Source organism: Hemitrygon akajei, chromosome 10, assembly GCF_048418815.1.
Source record: "Hemitrygon akajei chromosome 10, sHemAka1.3, whole genome shotgun sequence".
In the NCBI taxonomy this organism is placed as follows: domain Eukaryota; kingdom Metazoa; phylum Chordata; class Chondrichthyes; order Myliobatiformes; family Dasyatidae; genus Hemitrygon; species Hemitrygon akajei.
This window is the reverse complement of record NC_133133.1, coordinates 13,426,107-13,443,143: the sequence shown is the minus strand read 5'-3', so window position 1 is coordinate 13,443,143 and position 17,037 is coordinate 13,426,107. Positions and strand designations below refer to the sequence as shown.

Below are 17,037 nucleotides of genomic sequence, written 5' to 3'. Positions count from 1 at the left end.
ATGTGGGCTGGGTGACGGGGAGAGATTGCATCATCCCAACCTGATTGACATCTGAGACCCCGTGAGTCCAGATAAAAGAGGGGCTGTAGAGACGGCCCCTCAGACACTAGCGATCCCGTAATAGCGGGCAGCCATTTGAAGGAAGCCACGTGCGTTCGGTTCCCGTTGCCTGGAAGCCGGTGGCGGGTATCACAGAAACGATTTTCTTGAACTAACAACGGGGAACCAACTCCCCCAACTCAACGGATCGACCTCACCAAAAGACCCGGGCAAGTTTCTTTTCTCACAAATCTCTCTCTTTCCAACAAGTGAAAACCCAGCGGTCGCCACAACCCAGAAGCTTGCAGGAACTGAGTGACTTTCGTATTTCCAAAGGACAATATATTACCCCTAGACAAACAATAGAGCTACTTCTTATTGATGATTATTACTATACCCGCGCTTTAGATTGAGTATTGACGACGTATATTATCTGAATGTTTGTATTAACCTTATTTTTGTGCCCCTTTATAAATAAAAACTTTTAAAAATAGTACCATCAGACTTCAACGGACCTCTCTATCTTTGCTGGTAAGTGACCCAGTTACGGGGTACGTAACAGTGAACAGCCAAAAATCGTGGTCCACATAGGCACCAATGACATGGATAGGACAAGTGATAAGGTTCTGCACAGGGAGTTCAGGAAGTTAGGTGCTAAGTTCAAGGGCAGGTCCTTCAGGGTTGTGAAGTCAGGATTGCTACCAGTGTCACAGGATAGTGAGGCCAGAACTAGGAAGATTATACAGTTTAATGTGTGGCTAAGGAGTTAGTGTAGGAGGGAAGGCATAAGATCTTTGGATCATTGGGCTTTCTTCCAGGGAAGGTGGGACTTGTACAGGAGGGACGGTTTGCATGTGAACTGGACGGGGTCGAATATCTTAGCAGGAAGGTTTATTAATGTTGCACGGTGGGGTTTAAACTTGAGTTGCAGGGGGATGGGTACCAGAGAGCCAGACTGGTTAGTAGAGAGGTTAAGGAGACAGATGTTGGCAAAACCTCAGATAAAGTTAGGAATGAAAAGGTTGAGCATGGTGCAATAAAATTGAAAAGGGTGAATACAGGACTGAAGGTGTTGTACCTGAATGTGCGCAGTATACAGAATAAGGTAGATAAACTTGCAACACAGTTGCAGGTTGGCAGGCATGATGTTGTGAGCATCGCTGAATCATGGCTGAAATATTATAGCTGGGAACTTAATGTCCAAGGACACACATTGTAATGAAAGGATGGGCAGGAAGGCAGAGGGCTCAGCATTGCTCCGTTAGTTAAAAAAAGTGAAATCAAATCATTTGAGAGGTGACAGAGGGTCGGAAGGTATTGAATCATTGTGGATAGAACTAAGGAACTGCAAGGGTAAAAAACCCTGATAGGAATTGTATACATACCCCCAAACAGTAGTAAGAACATGGTCTACAAATTACAACAGGAGATAGAAAATGCACGCTAAAAGGGCAATGTGACAATGGTCATGGGGGCCTTCAATATGCAAGCAGATTGGGAAAATCAGATTGATACTGGATTACAGAAGGGGGAATTTCTAGTGCCTACAAGATGGCTTTTTAGAGCAGCTCATGGTTGAGCCCAATAAGGGATCAGCTATTCTGAACTGGGTGTTGTGCAATGAACCAGAATTTTTTAGAGACCTGAAGGTAAAAGAATCCTTAGGGGGCAGTGGTCATATGACTGAATTCACCCTGAAATTTGAGGAGGAGCTAAATTCATATGTACCAGTATTACTGTGGAGTAAAGGGAATTACAGAGACATGGTAAAGGAGTTGGCCAGAATTGATTGGAAAAGAACACTGGCAGAGATGACAGCAGAGCAGAGGCTGGAATTTCTGGAAGCAATTCGGAAGGCACAGGATATATACATCCCAAAAAGGAAGAAGCATTTTAAAGGAAAGATGACACAAAGGAAGTCAAAGCCAACGTAAAAGCTTTGGACAGGGCATAAAATAGAGCAAAGATTAATGGGAAGTTAGAAGATTGGAAAGTTTTTAAAAATCAACTAAAGGCAACTAAAAAAAGTTGTTAGAAAGTAAAGATGGAATACAAAAGTAAGTTAGCCAATAATATTAAAGAGAATACCAAAACTTTCTTCAGATACAAAAGGACTTAAGACAGATTAGGAGAATGGGCAAATAAATGGCGGATGAAATACAGTGTTGGGATGTGTATCATTATGCACTTTGGTAGAAGAAATGAAAGGGTTGACTATTTTCTAAATGGAGATAAAATACAAAAAACAGGTGCAAAGGAACTTGTAAGTCCCTGTGCAGGATTTCCTAAGGTTAATTTGTAGGTTGAGTGGTGAGGAAGGCAAATGCAATGTTAGCATCCATTTCAAGAGGATTAAAATATAAAAGCAAGCTTGTAATGTTGAAACTTTATAAAGCATTGATGAGGGCTCACTTGGAATACCGTGAGCAGTTTTAGGCCTCTTAGAAGAGGGTTCAGAGAAGGTTCATAAAAATGATTCCAGGATTGAATGTCTTGTCATGACATGCTGTGTCTGAATGCTCTGGGCCTATACTCACTAGAATTCAGAACAATGAGGGGTGACCTCATTGAAACCTATCAAATGGTGAAAGGCAGCAATACAGTGGATGTGGAGAGAATGTTTCCTATGGTGGGAGTGTCTAAGACCAACGTTCACAGCCTCAGAATTGAGTGGTGCCTTTTAAAAAAGAGATGAGGACTAACTTCTTTAGCCAGAGTGGTATATCTGTGGAATTTTTTTTACCACAAGCAGTGGTGGAGGCCAAGTCTTTATGTATATTTAAGGTTGATAGATTTTTGATTGGTCAGAACATGAAGGGATACAAGGAGAAGTCAGGAGATTGAAGGTGAGAAGAAAATCGGATCAGCCATGATGAAATAGCAGAGCAGACTAAATGGCCTAATTCTGCTCCTATATCTTATGGTCTTATAATTAGTAAATGGTGCATTATATAGTGAATCAATCATAAACAAAACATTTGTGGTATGTGACCAGCTTGTATGTGACCAACAAGACTGAATGTCTTGTTCAGGTATTTCAGAGAATACTTAACAAGTCAAACATAGGCCAGAGATGGCAAGCCTCTTCCCTTGGGTACATGGCTATGTTTATCCTTAAAAAGACAACAGTGGCAAGACTTGAACTTGTGTTGCTGATCATTACCTCCAAAACATCTGAATTGCAAACCAGGTAATGTTGGGCAGCATGATAGTGTAGCAGTTAACGCGACGCTATTACAGTGTTCAGTGACAGACTTCCATTCCCTCCAGGGTCAGTAAGGGGTTTACACATTTTCTTTGTGACAGTCTGGGTTCCTCCAGGTCTCCGATTTCCTGCCACATTCCAGAGTACAGGTTAGAGCTAGCAAGGTGTGGGCATGCAATGATGGCACCAGAAGCATGGTGACAGTTGCAGACTGTCCCCAGCACATCCTCCAGCTATGTTGGTCATTGACATAAATGACATATTTCATTGTAGGTTTCAGTGTTTCAATGTACATTTGACAAAGCTAATCTCTCTAATGTAACCACTATGCTAACTCGGTTATGTTAATGATTGCTCAATCATCCCACAGAAGATGTGAAACCAAAGGCCAAGTACCTGCTCGTCATTGGTCATTGCACTCCACGGAAGCTCATCCAAACTTCTGTGCTGCTTACTTCTTCTCTTTAGAACGGGGCACGGAGAACTAGTGACGCTGGGAACCACATCAGACAAGACATCACTTCCACTGGCAAAATCACTGCTAGCCAGCTGCAAAAGAATCAGTAAATGTTAAGAACGAACCAATAAAAGGTAGATTCAAAACACTGACCTGAACAACGTGACAACAACATGTTTAAGATCAGTAAATGTGTTAACTGTAATGCATTTTAAGCCCAACTACACAATTGTAATTAATACCTAACCCCAGATAGGTAAGACACAGTCAATATATGTCTTCTCTCCAGAAACATGTTAACTTTCACAGCAATAAATGTTATTGAACATAGGACATTACTGCACAGTAGGCCCACAATATTACCCCGGCCTTTTAACCTAATGCTTCAATCTAATGCCGAACTCCCAGAGTCTTCCATTTTACATTCATCCATGTGCCTATCTAAGAGTCTCCTAAATCTCCCTGACTTATCTGCCTAGACTACCACCCCTGATAGTGCATTGCAATCTCTGTGTAAACAAAAACAACCTTTGACATTTTCCTTCAAACATCTTAAAATGATGAGCTCACATATTAGACAAGTCTGCTGTGGAAAACAGTCACTGGCTGTCCTCTCTATCTCTACCTGAAAAACTTTGAGCACTTTACAGAAATTTACTCAATGGTTAGTGTTGAAAACTGACAATTTGCTACACACAGAACATTTATTTGCCAAGAAAGAACAAAGTCAATATTATTTTTCACCCATTATTTGAAGATGCAGATTTCTCACTGAGTTACGATAGTCATGTGGCCAAGAAATGGCTATATTTCCTACCTTCCTGCAATTTAGCATAATTAATCACAACATTAGAGGCAGGTTCAATTACAATTAAAAGACATTTGTACAGGTGCAAAGTTTAGAGCAGGTTGCAATGACCAAAGAAGAATTCCTTTTCCATGTAACTCTAAATGCCTGTTTTTGCCCTCTCCTTCAGTCACAGCAAGCACCAAACCCAGTTCTCACTGGATTCTGGAGGATCCGGGAATTGCTCGGACACCATCTCGGGAAGATTAAATGAAGGTCACTTGCTTTTTATGCTGTGGACGCCTACTATTAACCAAGGGGTCTGTGGACCCCAGGTTTAGAGGGACAAAAGCCAAATGTGAGCAAATGAGAATAGCTGAGGTGAACATCTTGTCCAGCATGGATAAATTAGGCCAAAGGGCCTGTTTCTGTGCTGTATAATTCTCTGACTAGAGTCATACTTAAATTTAATAGAATAAGCAAAAAGAAACTGCATCCTTTGATCAAAAGATTGGGCATTAATGAACAGAAGCAAAAGAACGAAAAGAGATATTTTATGTAATAAGCAAAGATTTGGAGTAAATTGTGTCACTTGCTCCATCACTGAAATGTTCTCACAACCAACAGACTCACTTTAAAGAACTCTTCATCTCACGTTCTCGATATTTATCGCAAATTTATTTATTATTATTATTTCTTCTTTTTGTGTTTGCCAGTTTGTTGTCTTCTGCACTCTGGCTAAACGCCCTAGTTGGGTTGTCTTTCAGTGATTGTTATGGTTATTATACTATAGATTTATAGAGTATGCCCACCAGAAAATGAATCCGAGGCTTGTATATGGTGACATATGTACTTTGACAATAAAATTTATTTTGAACTTTGGAAACAGAAATATAACTTTCAAAAAGGGATTAAATATGGAACTGAGAAGAATGATCTCTTTAAGTGGTGAGAGCAAAAACAATTAGTGTTCTTTGAAGGAAAACGACGCATGACAAAAAGCATGCTGTGTTGTGTCTGTACTCACTGATGTTTAAAAGATTGAAATGGGGGGGGATCTTATTGAAACCTATCAAATACTGAAAGGCTTAGATAACGTGGACATGGAGATGATGTTTCTGACAGTGGACCAGAAGGCATAGCCACAGAATAAAAGGGCATCCCTTCAGAACAGAGATGAGGAGGAATTTATTCAGTCAGAGTGTGGAGAATCTGTGGAATTTATTGTCACAGACAGATGTGCAGGCCAAGTTATCGATATTTAAAGCAGAAGTTGATAGATTCTTGGTTAGTCAGGGTGTCAAAGATTATGACGAGAAGGTAGGAGAATGGGGTTGAGAGAGTTAATAATCAAACATGATGGAACGGTGGAGCAGATTGGATGGGCTAAATTGCCTAATTCTGCTCCTGTGTCATATGGAAAACACGGTTAATGCTAAAACTGCAGACATAAAATTGTTTAGGCTCACCTGCCACTCAAATTCACTGTCCGACCAATCCCAATAGGTACTGATCGAGGAAGACACATCACTGCAGACACTACCCTCTGGAAAGAGGTCAAAGGATGCATTCTGAGTGAATTCCTGATCATCCAGCAGAGAGTAGCAGTCCTCCTGATCTCCACAGGAAACTGAGGAAAAGAGCTCCTCACTGCATTCGGAGCTGGCAACGCTCGTTCCACAGGAAGTCAAATTCCATCTGCAAACAAACAAAATACTTCTAAAATTTTCTGTGAAGTATTAGTACATATTAATACTTCCGATATAATTCAGAATCAAGTTTAATGACACTGGCATACGTCATGAAAGTTGCTGTTTCATAAATTTCAGCAGTAATATATAAAAACAGACTATAAATGAATATATATGTATTAAATAGTGCACATAGTGAGCAAAAATAGTGAGATAATGTTCATGGGTTGGTTAGCTGTGCGTTCAGAGATCTGATGGTGCTTATAAAAGTCCCTCAAATACATGAACCTGCATGAGAGCAAAGTGATTAGTGCACTGCTGTTACAGCTTGGGATGTTCTGGAGTTCAGTGTTCAATTCCAGTGACATCTGTAAGGAGTTTGTATGTTCTCCCTGTGACTGTGTGGGTTTTCTTCAGGTGCTCTAGTTTCCCTCCACAGTCCAAAGATGTACCAGTTAGTAGATCAATTGCTCATTGTAAATTGTCCTGTGATTAGGCCAGTGACCTACAGACAAGTTACTGAGTGGCATGATTCAATGGTTCGGAAGCGCCTGTTCCGCACTGTATCTCTAAATAAAATCAACTGTTTCGGCTCCAGACAAGGGGAAATACTAGGATAGAAATGTGCGAATGACAGAAGAGGAATTTGTTTTCCATGTTACTCCAAATGTAATCTGTTTTCTCCCTCCCCTTCATATTCACAGCAAGAACAAAACCCAGTTCTCACTGGATTCTGGAGGATCTGGAAATTGCTTGGACACCATATTGGGAAGGTAAAATGAAGGTCATGTGTTTGAGGCATGGGTGTGCAAACTCCACACAGACAGCAGCATTCTCACTGAGTGTGTGGTTGTCTTCAGGAGCTATTTATTTATTTATTTATATAGAAATACAGCATGGAACAGGACCTTCCGGCCCAACGACCCCCACCACCCAGCAAACCACCTATTTAACCCTAGCTTAATCTCAGGACCAGTTAACCTACTGACTGGTATGTCTTTGGACTGTGGAAGGAAACCAGAGCACCCAGAGGAAATGCACAGTCACAAGAAGAACACACAAACCTCTTTAAGAGGACACCAGAACTGAACTCCAAACACCAACACCTTGAGCTGTAATAGCGTTGTGCAAACTATCGCAGCATCCGAAGTAGCTTTGTTATTCCGTGGCACTTTCTTTTCCTTCACACATCCCAAAAGATGTGCTGGTTAGTAGTTTAGTGGGCAAATTGTCCCTAATGTGTAGGTAGAGCACAGAACATTACAGTACAGTTCAGGCCTAACGTGACCCTTTAACCTACCCCATAATCAATCTAACCCTTCCCTAGATAAAGGGCGTCGAATCAAAACATCGACTGTTTATTTCCCTACATAGATGCTGGGTTCCTTCAGCATTTTGTACATGTTACTCTCGATTTCCAGCATCTGCATAATCTCCTGTGTTTATAATTAATGCAGGATTCGTGGAAACACCTAATGATCAGGGTGGACTTGGTGAGATGAAGGGATTACTTCTGTGCTGTATGATTATGCTTTGCTATTCTCAGCTCAATCCACTGCAAGATCAGTGACAGTGTGGGGCTAGAAGTGTGAGCTGTGTAACTATGTGCTGCAGTGATCTATTCGGACTTACTAATTCAGGCAACAGCATCACTGTCAGAGGAAGCAAAAAAACTGGTACAAACTGCATCTTATATTCACCTGCCACTGGCTGATCATACTTCTGGTACCCTAGAGAACACCTCCAAGTTTAGGTGTCACAACATACAGGACAGATGGGAGAGGAACGTGGTCAAACCTGTGATGGTTAGGGTAAGGTGAGGTTATCCACCTGAGAAACTAAATGGCAAGAAGATGTGAACTCAGACACCACAAGCAGAAATTATTAAAAGTACAAAGATACAAAATTTAATGTGTTAATGGGTCTTACAGATACCACATAGAGAAATTATACTAAAAAAACAAAAAAAATCAAATCTATTGATGAGTCCCAGAAGTCTCAGGGACACCACAAACAGGAATTATTTTTAAAATGCCCAAATATACAAAATTGAATGTGTGAGTCTGAGAGACACCACAAATTATATTTAAAAAAGCAGAAAGAAACAACAACATTGAATGTATTAATGAGTCTTGCTTTTTTTCCCAAGGAGACTGGAAAACACATCAGGAAGGAAAGACTTGGTAAAGTAGGGGTGCAGCACCTCAGTGCAGGGCTAAGATTATACTACTAGGAATAACATCAAGACATCATGACACGTTCTTGTTAGACAGGTCATCAAAGGTTACAAGGAGAAGGTGGGAGAATGGGTTGAGGGGGATAATATGTCAGCCATGATTGAATGGCAGAGCAAATTTGATGGGCCAAATGGCCTAATTCCCCTGTTTCTTATGGTCACATTGGACCAAACAGGCTTCAAAGGTTATGCACAAGGAAATCTGCAGATGCTGGAAATTCAAACAACAACACACACAAAATGCTGGTGGAACACAGCAGGCCGGCAGCATCTACAGGGAGAAGCGCTGTCGACGTTTCGGGCTGAGACCCTTCGTCAGGACTAACCGGAAGGAAAGATAGTAAGAGATTTGAAAGTAGTGGGGGGAGAGGGAAATGTGAAATGATAGGAGAAGACCGGAGGGGGTGGGATGAAGCTAAAAGCTGGAAAGGTGATTGGCGAAAGTGATACAGGACTGGAGAAGGGAAAGGATCATGGGACGGGAGGCCTCAGGAGAAAGAAAGGGGGGGAGCACCAGAGGGAGATGGAGAACAGGCAAACAACTAAATATGTCAGGGATGGGGTAAGAAGGGGAGGAGGGGCATTAATGGAAGTTAGAGAAGTCAATGTTCATGCCATCAGGTTGGAGGCTACCCAGACGGTATATAAGGTGTTGTTCCTCCAACTTGAGTGTGGCTTCATCTTGACAGGAGAGGAGGCCATGGATAGACATATCAGAATGGGAATGGGACGTAGAATTAAAATGTGTGGCCACTGGGAGATCCTGCAAACTCCATACTCAGGTTGGAGGAACAACACCTTATATACCGGCTGGGTAGCCTCCAACCTGATGGCATGAACATTGACTTCTCTAACTTCCGTTAATGCCCCTCCTCCCCTTCTTACCCCATCCCTGACATATTTAGTTGTTTGCCTGTTCTCCATCTCCCTCTGGTGCTTCCCCCCTTTCTTTCTCCTGAGGCCTCCCGTCCCATGATCCTTTCCCTTCTCCAGTCCTGTATCACTTTCGCCAATCACCTTTCCAGCTCTTAGCTTCATCCCACCCCCTCCGGTCTTCTCCTATCATTTCGCATTTTCCCCTCCCCCCACTACTTTCAAATCTCTTACTATCTTTCCTTTCGGTTAGTCCTGACGAAGGGTCTTGGCCCGAAACGTCGACAGCGCTTCTCCCTATAGATGCTGCCTGGCCTGCTGTGTTCCACCAGCATTTTGTGTGTGTTGAGGCTTCAAAGGTTTAAAGGTACATTTATTATCGATGTAAGCAGTATACAACTCCGAGATTCGTATTGTCCAGGTAGCCACAAAACAAAGAAAACCTTAGAGCCGTTCAAATAAAACATCAACCCCACTCCCATGCACAAAAAAAAACTAATCCTGTGAAAGTGAACATCAAACCTTAACACCCCCCACATAAAAAAATTTTACATACATCAACAAGAACATCAAACCTCAACCCCCCACTTAAAAAACAAATTGCACATCAACAAGAACATCAAACCTCAACCCCTCCACATAAAACAAACTGCACAAACATCAACAAGATCAAATCTCAACACCCCCACATAAAAAACAAATTGCACCAATATCAACAAGAACATCAAAACTCAACCCCCCCCCACATAAAAACAAATTTTACATACGTCAACAATAACACCAAACCTCAACCTAACCGCATAAAAAACAAATCATGCAAAAGGCAACAAGAAAGAATGGGTGAAAACACAGAATATAAAAATATAAAACTGAAAGAGTCCAATTTTAACTACAGTCCACAGCGCAATCCATAAATCATAGAACTTTGGTAACATCCTCCAACAGCATTGAGAGAGAGAGAGAGAGAGAGAGAACTCAAAAGCAAAGGTCTTCCCTCGGGAGCAGCGAGTGAGAGGCAGGTAGTCAGCGCTGAACACTTTCAGCCTTCCGCATTCACCTCGATATTTCAATTTTCCTCAATGCTTTAATCACTGAGAAGTGGAGTCAATCATGGGCTTGTGCCCTGTCTCTAAGTTTCTTCGTCTTGAGGCTGCTCATGACCTGGAATTTTCTCGGAGGCAGCAAAGCTCTAGATTACTCAATCGATTTTCAAATTGTAAATTGCAGGCTCTATCGGTACCAGAAACACATTTAAAATGAAAAAAAGATGCAGAAGAAGTGAAATAGACAATTTTGGTGACCATCTGGAAAATGTCGCCTGAGGAAGTGCTGTTCACTGGTGCCATCTTGCCTGGAGCACAATAAGTATAGCTTATGAATTAATCAAGTGAGGTACTTAACATGAATTAAGACTTTACAGTGTGGTTAAAAAAATGTTTATTTCCTCTGGTGAGAAGCTTGCTGACAGGGAGAATTTCATCATATTGTAAGGATAATAATCAGAAACACTCCCACCAAAAAACACAACAAATGAAAATTGTATAAACAAAACAGCGATTTTGTTGTGTACACTCACACCTGCATGGCCAGGTTTTGCTCTAACTCCATCTACAAGTTTGCAGAAGATACCACTGTAGTGTGCCGGGTCTCAAATAATGATGAGTTGGAGTGCCGAAAGCAGACAGAGAACGTAGTAGCATATTATCATGACAACAAAGAGCTGGTCAAGAAAGGGAGGAGGTGTGGGGAGGGGGGGTGAATTTGCTCCTGTGAACATCAACACTGTTGAGGTCGAGAGTGCTAGAGCTTCAGGTTTCTAGTAACGAACATTTAACTATCCATCGTTGCCGTTGTCATGGCTATCCCTCAAGGTCAAGGATGATGGTCTTTGTTCCGTTGATCTATTTATGGGTTCTCAAGTGGCTTATGAGTCCAATCAAGATGTGGCCCACAGTGAAGACGCCTGTGTGTATTTGTTTAACGTGTACTTGATTTTGCACTCCAAGAAGCACAGGATACTTCACAAGTCAACCAACTGATTCCAATGGCATGGAAACCATGACGATTGGAGCTGATGGATTTGTTGCAGCCTTCACCTGCCTTCACAGGTGTTGAGTTCGAAGTAACTTCGTCCGCCTGTTCCACCGTTGAGGTCTCGGTTGGATTGTTCTTTTGTCAGGGAACTCACCCTCGACTTTACCGCCACGGGTGCCCCGACCAGGAGCATAGCTCCAGACGGCATCGCTCTCGGGATCTCAGGACCACACAAGCTTCTCCATGACGACAATCCACAAAGACATCAACAATAGACTGTCCTGGTCCAACAATGTAGATTCCATGGCCAAAAAAACTCAACGATGTCTCCGTTTTGGCAGCCCAGTTAAGCACCACCAAAGAAGTGTAGACTATGTTCCTCAGCCAGGTGTGATCACAGTAGTGCTCTAGAAAAGGCATCTAGTTCACACTGGGTTCCTTTGTCTTGTTTCTACTTGCAAGGTTTGCCAACCCCTGACAAAAGGCAATGCCAGAAGATGCAAAAATTGAACAACACACTCCATTCACAAATACTCCATTCAAGTGCCTGTACAACAATCAGAGGAATATACACTCAGAGGCCACCTTTGAACTAGAAACACAGAAAACCTACAGCACAATACAGGTCCTTCGGCCCACAAAGTTGTGCTGAACATGTCCCTACCTTAGAAGTTACCAGGGTTACCCATAGCCGTCTATTTTTCTAAGCTCCATGTACCTATCCAAAGGTCTCTTAAAAGACCTCTTAAAAGAATTGAAGAGAAAACAGAATGAATGGACGGATAAATGCAGAAATATTCACATTGGGACAAAAAGGAAAGACGGGATAGGCACTGATCTGTTGGGACACAAACTGGGAATGCTGCAAGTACTCAGCAGGCCCAGCAGCATCTGTGGAGAATTAAAAAGAGTTAACATTTCAGTCGTTCTGCATTTGAAACACACACTCAGTGGCCACTTCATTAGGCACACCTGTACATCTTGTTAATACAAATATCTAATCAGCCAATCATGTGGTAGCACTCAGTGCATAAAAGCCTGCAGACATGGTCAGATGTTGTTCAGATCAAATATCAGAATAGGGAAAAAAATATGATCTGAGTGACTTTAACCATGAGCGGTTTGAGTATCTCCCAAAACCTCTGATCTCCTGGGGTTTTCACACCAACGGTTTCTAGAGCTTGTAGAAAATGGTGTGAAAAACATCCAATGAGTAGCAGTTCTGTGGATGAAAGCACCCTGGTAATGAGAGAAGTCAGAGGAGAATGGCCAGATTGGTTCAAGCTGATAGGAAGGCAACAGTAACTCAAATGGTGTGCAGAGGAGCATCTCTGAACACAGATTTCAAATCTTGAAGTGGATGGGGTAAACAGCAGAAGACCATGAACATACACTCATCGGCCACTTTATTAGATAAAGGAGGCACCTAATAATGTGGCCACTGAGTATACATTCCACAGTCTTTCAAAGTTGCATCTTCTCTCATAAGCAAATTCAACCCACATCTTCTTCAATGAGAACAATCAGAACTAAAAACACAAGAGGCAGCATAATCAGCAAATCTCTGTCTTTATTCCAGAACCCAAGACCCTCCAAACCAACAACTTCATAAGATTTCTGAAGCCAGAACAACACATGCCCAGATTTAAGGTAGATTGACAACACAATCCGCTGGCAGAAGGTCAATATAAAATTTGTTAACTGGGCCATAGGGCACCATGGTAGTGTAGCGGTTAGTTCAACCCTTTCACAGCTCCAGGCAGAGCTCAGAGTTTAGTTCCAGATTCATCTGTAAGGAGACTGCACGTCTCCCTGCAGAATGCGAGGGTCTCCTTGGATGCTCTGCTTTCCTCTCAATCCAAAAACGTAGCAGTTAGCAAATTAATAGATCATTGTAATTGACCCATGATTAGACTAAAGCTAAATAAGGGATTGCTGAGCGGTGTAGATCAAAGAGTTGGAAGGGACTTTGTGGACTTACGTAAATTAAGTCCACAATTCATACAATATTTGAGCTGGACATACCTTAATGTAGCACCAATTCAGTAAATGGGACAGAAGCCAAATAATTGTTGATATTTTTACTCTGCAAACTTTTCTTTTAAATCGCTAATGTGCGTTTTCAGGGCCCAGCAGATGTGAATAAATACATTTGTGAAATGGCACCCAGAGAGATTTATTTATCACAATATTAAGTAACTTACAGAAATAGCTTTAGTGTGAATACAAAGTGTAGATGAGTCTATGTTCCCTGCTGAAATTCATTCCCTCTGCACACCCCACAAGTTTTAACACTTTAACAGGTATCAAGTCATGACTCCAATTCTCAGTGCCAACAAAACCAAAGGTTATAGAATATGGTCAGACTGCTGTTACCTACCTGTTGGTGTGGAGTCTGTGCAGTGGGTCAGTTCTATGGCACGATGAAAGTTGGCATCCAAAGTCACTGACATCAAGACTGGCAACATCACTGGTGTGCCCCCTCTGGGGTATCAAGGGAAATGGCTCATCCGGTGCCAGGAACTTGCCGTACAAATCATCCGACATTTTTTGTTAAATAATTGATGTGCGGGTATAAAACCTGTCAAAGAAAGAAGGTTTTAACAGACAGTGTAGTGGTACAGTGATGCAGAGGAGTGGCACAGTAGAGTAGCAGTTAGCGCAATTGTTTTACAGCACTAGCAAACACCAGCCAGGGTTCTACCTGTACTCACTAGAGTTTAGAAGAATGGAGGGGGAAATCTCATTGAAACCTACCTAATATTTAGGGGGAAATCTCATTGAAACCTACCTAATATTTAAAGGCCTAGATAGAGTGAACGTGGAGAAGATGTTTCCTACAGTGGGGGAGTCTACGACTAGAGGGCACAGCCTCAGAATAGAGGGATGTCCATTTAGAACAGAGGTGAGATGGAATTTCTTTAGCCAGGTGGTGAATTAATTGCCATGGACAGCTGTGGAGGTCAAGTCATTGGGTATTAAAGCTGACAGAGGTTGAGAAGTTGCTGATTAGTTAGTGTCAAAGGTTATGGAGAGAAGGCAGGAGAATGAAGTTGAGAAGGATAATTAATCAGCCAAGATAGAATAGCAACAGCAGACTCGTTGGGCTGAATGGCTGAATTCTGCTCTGATGTCTTATGTCTTTATGGATTCCCACTGCTCTTTGTAAGACATTTTACTACCTGTTTCAATGTACAGGTAACAAATAAAGTTAATTATTTTTAAACAAAACTGTGCCATGGATGTTCTCAAGCTTGGCTGCAAAAAGAGGATTGGTTCTGGAGCTAGCAGCCCCATCCTGTAAAAACCCAAACCTACAGAAATGCCAGCTGAAGCTCCAAGGAACTCATAAGGGGAGAACATACCAACAGACTATGGTGGGAATTGAACCCCAGTCTGTAAATCGCTACATTACTGCGCTGCCGGAAAGGTACTATGCCTTACTGAATCAAAAACAGTCTTCAGTGGTGTGGTGCAATCAATGCAAGGGCAGCCAAATAATCAAGAGGGCAGGGAAGAAATGATGTTGTAATATGATCGTATTGGAGTATAAAAGTTGCATTGCTTGCTGTGTAACCAAAACTATGTAGTCAGCTTTGAGTTTGCTATTTGCTATGCATGTATCCAATTTAGTAGCAGAATGAAATCTTAAGAATGTAGAAGATAATGGTGTGTTAATGAGAGGCTAGCTAAGAGATGTAGATTAGAACATGATTAAGTCAATGGGTAGAAACAATAGTGGCGGATGTACTTGTGATACGCAACTGTAGACCGATTGGATATGCTAATGCAACTAAACCAGGAGATTGCTATAAAAAATGCCATGTACAAGGATCGGTGGAACAATCAGCGACTAGCTCAATGACTGTCTCAGCTTTGATTTGCAAATTAAAGTTTAACCCTTCTTGAAGAATCTTCTGCGTCTCCTGGTCGTTTGTGGGGCACGAGAAACCACGACAAAATTGGCGACCTTGACAGGACCGGAAAGAGACCCGCGGAAAGAAAATGGCAGATTGGGGACGCTTCCCAGTCCTCTAGGGACCCCCACAAGGCTAACAGAATTAAGGGTGCACCCAAACAAAAGGTAAGCGCTTTTTGCGACAATTTGGACTAAGAATTCTGTTGGTTTTGGGAGTCTCAGAAGTGTGGAACCACTGCCGAAGGGTCTCTCTGGTCCAAAGAACCTGGCAGAATTGGGGGTTAACAGGAGGCTCAGAGGATTGATCAAGAACACTGCAGTGAGGGTAAGTACAAATAAGCTAATAAGTTAAGTGAAGAAAAATTCCACGTGGTGTTGGTAAGTCCCTGTGGATACCGCTTCGTATAAAACAGAGGTCTGAACGGGCAGGGAAAGGGAAAATAGAGAAAATCCCTGTGGATACCGCTTCGTATGAAATGAAGGTCTGAACGGGCAGGGAAAAGAAAATAGAGAAAATTTCTGTGGATACCGCTTCGTATGAAACGAAGGTCTGAACGGGCAGGGAAAGGAAAAATAGAGAAAATCCCTGTGGATACCGCTTCATATGAAACGAAGGTCTGAATGGGCAGGGAAAGGAAAATAGAGAAAATTCTTGTGGATACCACCTTAAGAGATAAGGGTCTGAATAGACGAGGTGCAAAGAGAAAGTTCTGTGGATACCGCTCTGAATAGAGGTCTGTACGGGCAGAACAGAATAGGAAACAAGGACAGTCCAATATATAGTTTAAAGCGCTGGTAGATAGACGACAGACTAGGCATAGAATTAGAGTAAATAATATTATCCAGTAAACGAACTGTGAATCTCTGAAATACCTTAAAAAGTGAGAACAACATGACAGGTAAAGGAACGGCAGTAGAGATTCTGAGCAAAAAATCCCAGTAAATAAATATGAGATCACAAAAACTTCAGAAAAATGGGAAAAGAGAACCAAAAACCTGGTCACAAAATGACCAAGAGAAGGAACGTTTGATGTAAGCTTGTGCGAAGAAATGGAGGCACTAATTAAAAATTACAAAGCAAAAGATAAATCTAAGAAAAGAGGGCAAAAAAGAGAACGAGAAATGGAAGTGCTAAAACTCTTCAGAACTGAGGGAGAAAGGCTGAGGAGGACAGGTAGAATATTGATTACAAGCGAGGAAGACACTAAGGTGCTGGAGAAACTGCCTGTTAGAGAGAGAGGAAGGTACAGTGAGGAGCTGGCTTCAGCTCCGTACCCGGACGTGAAAGAAGCAGAAAGACCCCCTCCCTATAATGAGGAAGGAACCCCTAAGCAGTGCCTCCTGCTGACGGGAACAGTAAACATGCAGGGAGAAGTACAAGTTTGGGATAATGAGGAGGAAAAAAGACAATATGAGAAGGAAAAAGCAGTGGAATGGAGAGGCGGAGATAGCTTTCAATACTATTAAGCAGGAATTGCAGCCAGCACCAGCATTAGCTTTGCCTGACAAAGAGAAGGTTTTTCATTTGTATGTATCCAACTGACAGGAGGGTTATGTCACAGCGGTTCTAACACAAGAGACAGGCACAGGAAAAGCAAAGCAGCCGATAGCATACTACAGTATGAGACTAGATGAGGTGGCTCAGGGGTATCCACCCTGTTATCAGGGATTGGCGGCGCTGTACTATGCATATGAAAAGGCATCATCTGTAACCCTGGGCTATCCTGTGACTCTGTACACACACCACAAAGTAGCAGAATTGCTGGAAAGAGGGAAATTTGTGCTGACGCCAGCCA

General features: G+C 42.1%; 1 protein-coding gene across 2 annotated transcripts in view; it reads right to left on the bottom strand.

The window, feature by feature from the left end:
- fam199x (family with sequence similarity 199, X-linked) overlaps positions 1–17,037 on the bottom strand; it is a 38,368-nt gene that overhangs the window by 11,400 nt on the left and 9,931 nt on the right. For both annotated transcript variants that reach the window (XM_073057802.1, XM_073057803.1), the window contains exons 2-4: positions 13,703–13,903; positions 5,958–6,186; positions 3,641–3,793 (exon numbers count right to left, since the gene is read on the bottom strand). In XM_073057802.1, the coding sequence (XP_072913903.1) occupies positions 3,641–3,793; positions 5,958–6,186; positions 13,703–13,869 (549 nt within the window). In that variant the 5' untranslated portion in view covers positions 13,870–13,903. The remainder of the gene's footprint in view (positions 1–3,640; positions 3,794–5,957; positions 6,187–13,702; positions 13,904–17,037) is intronic.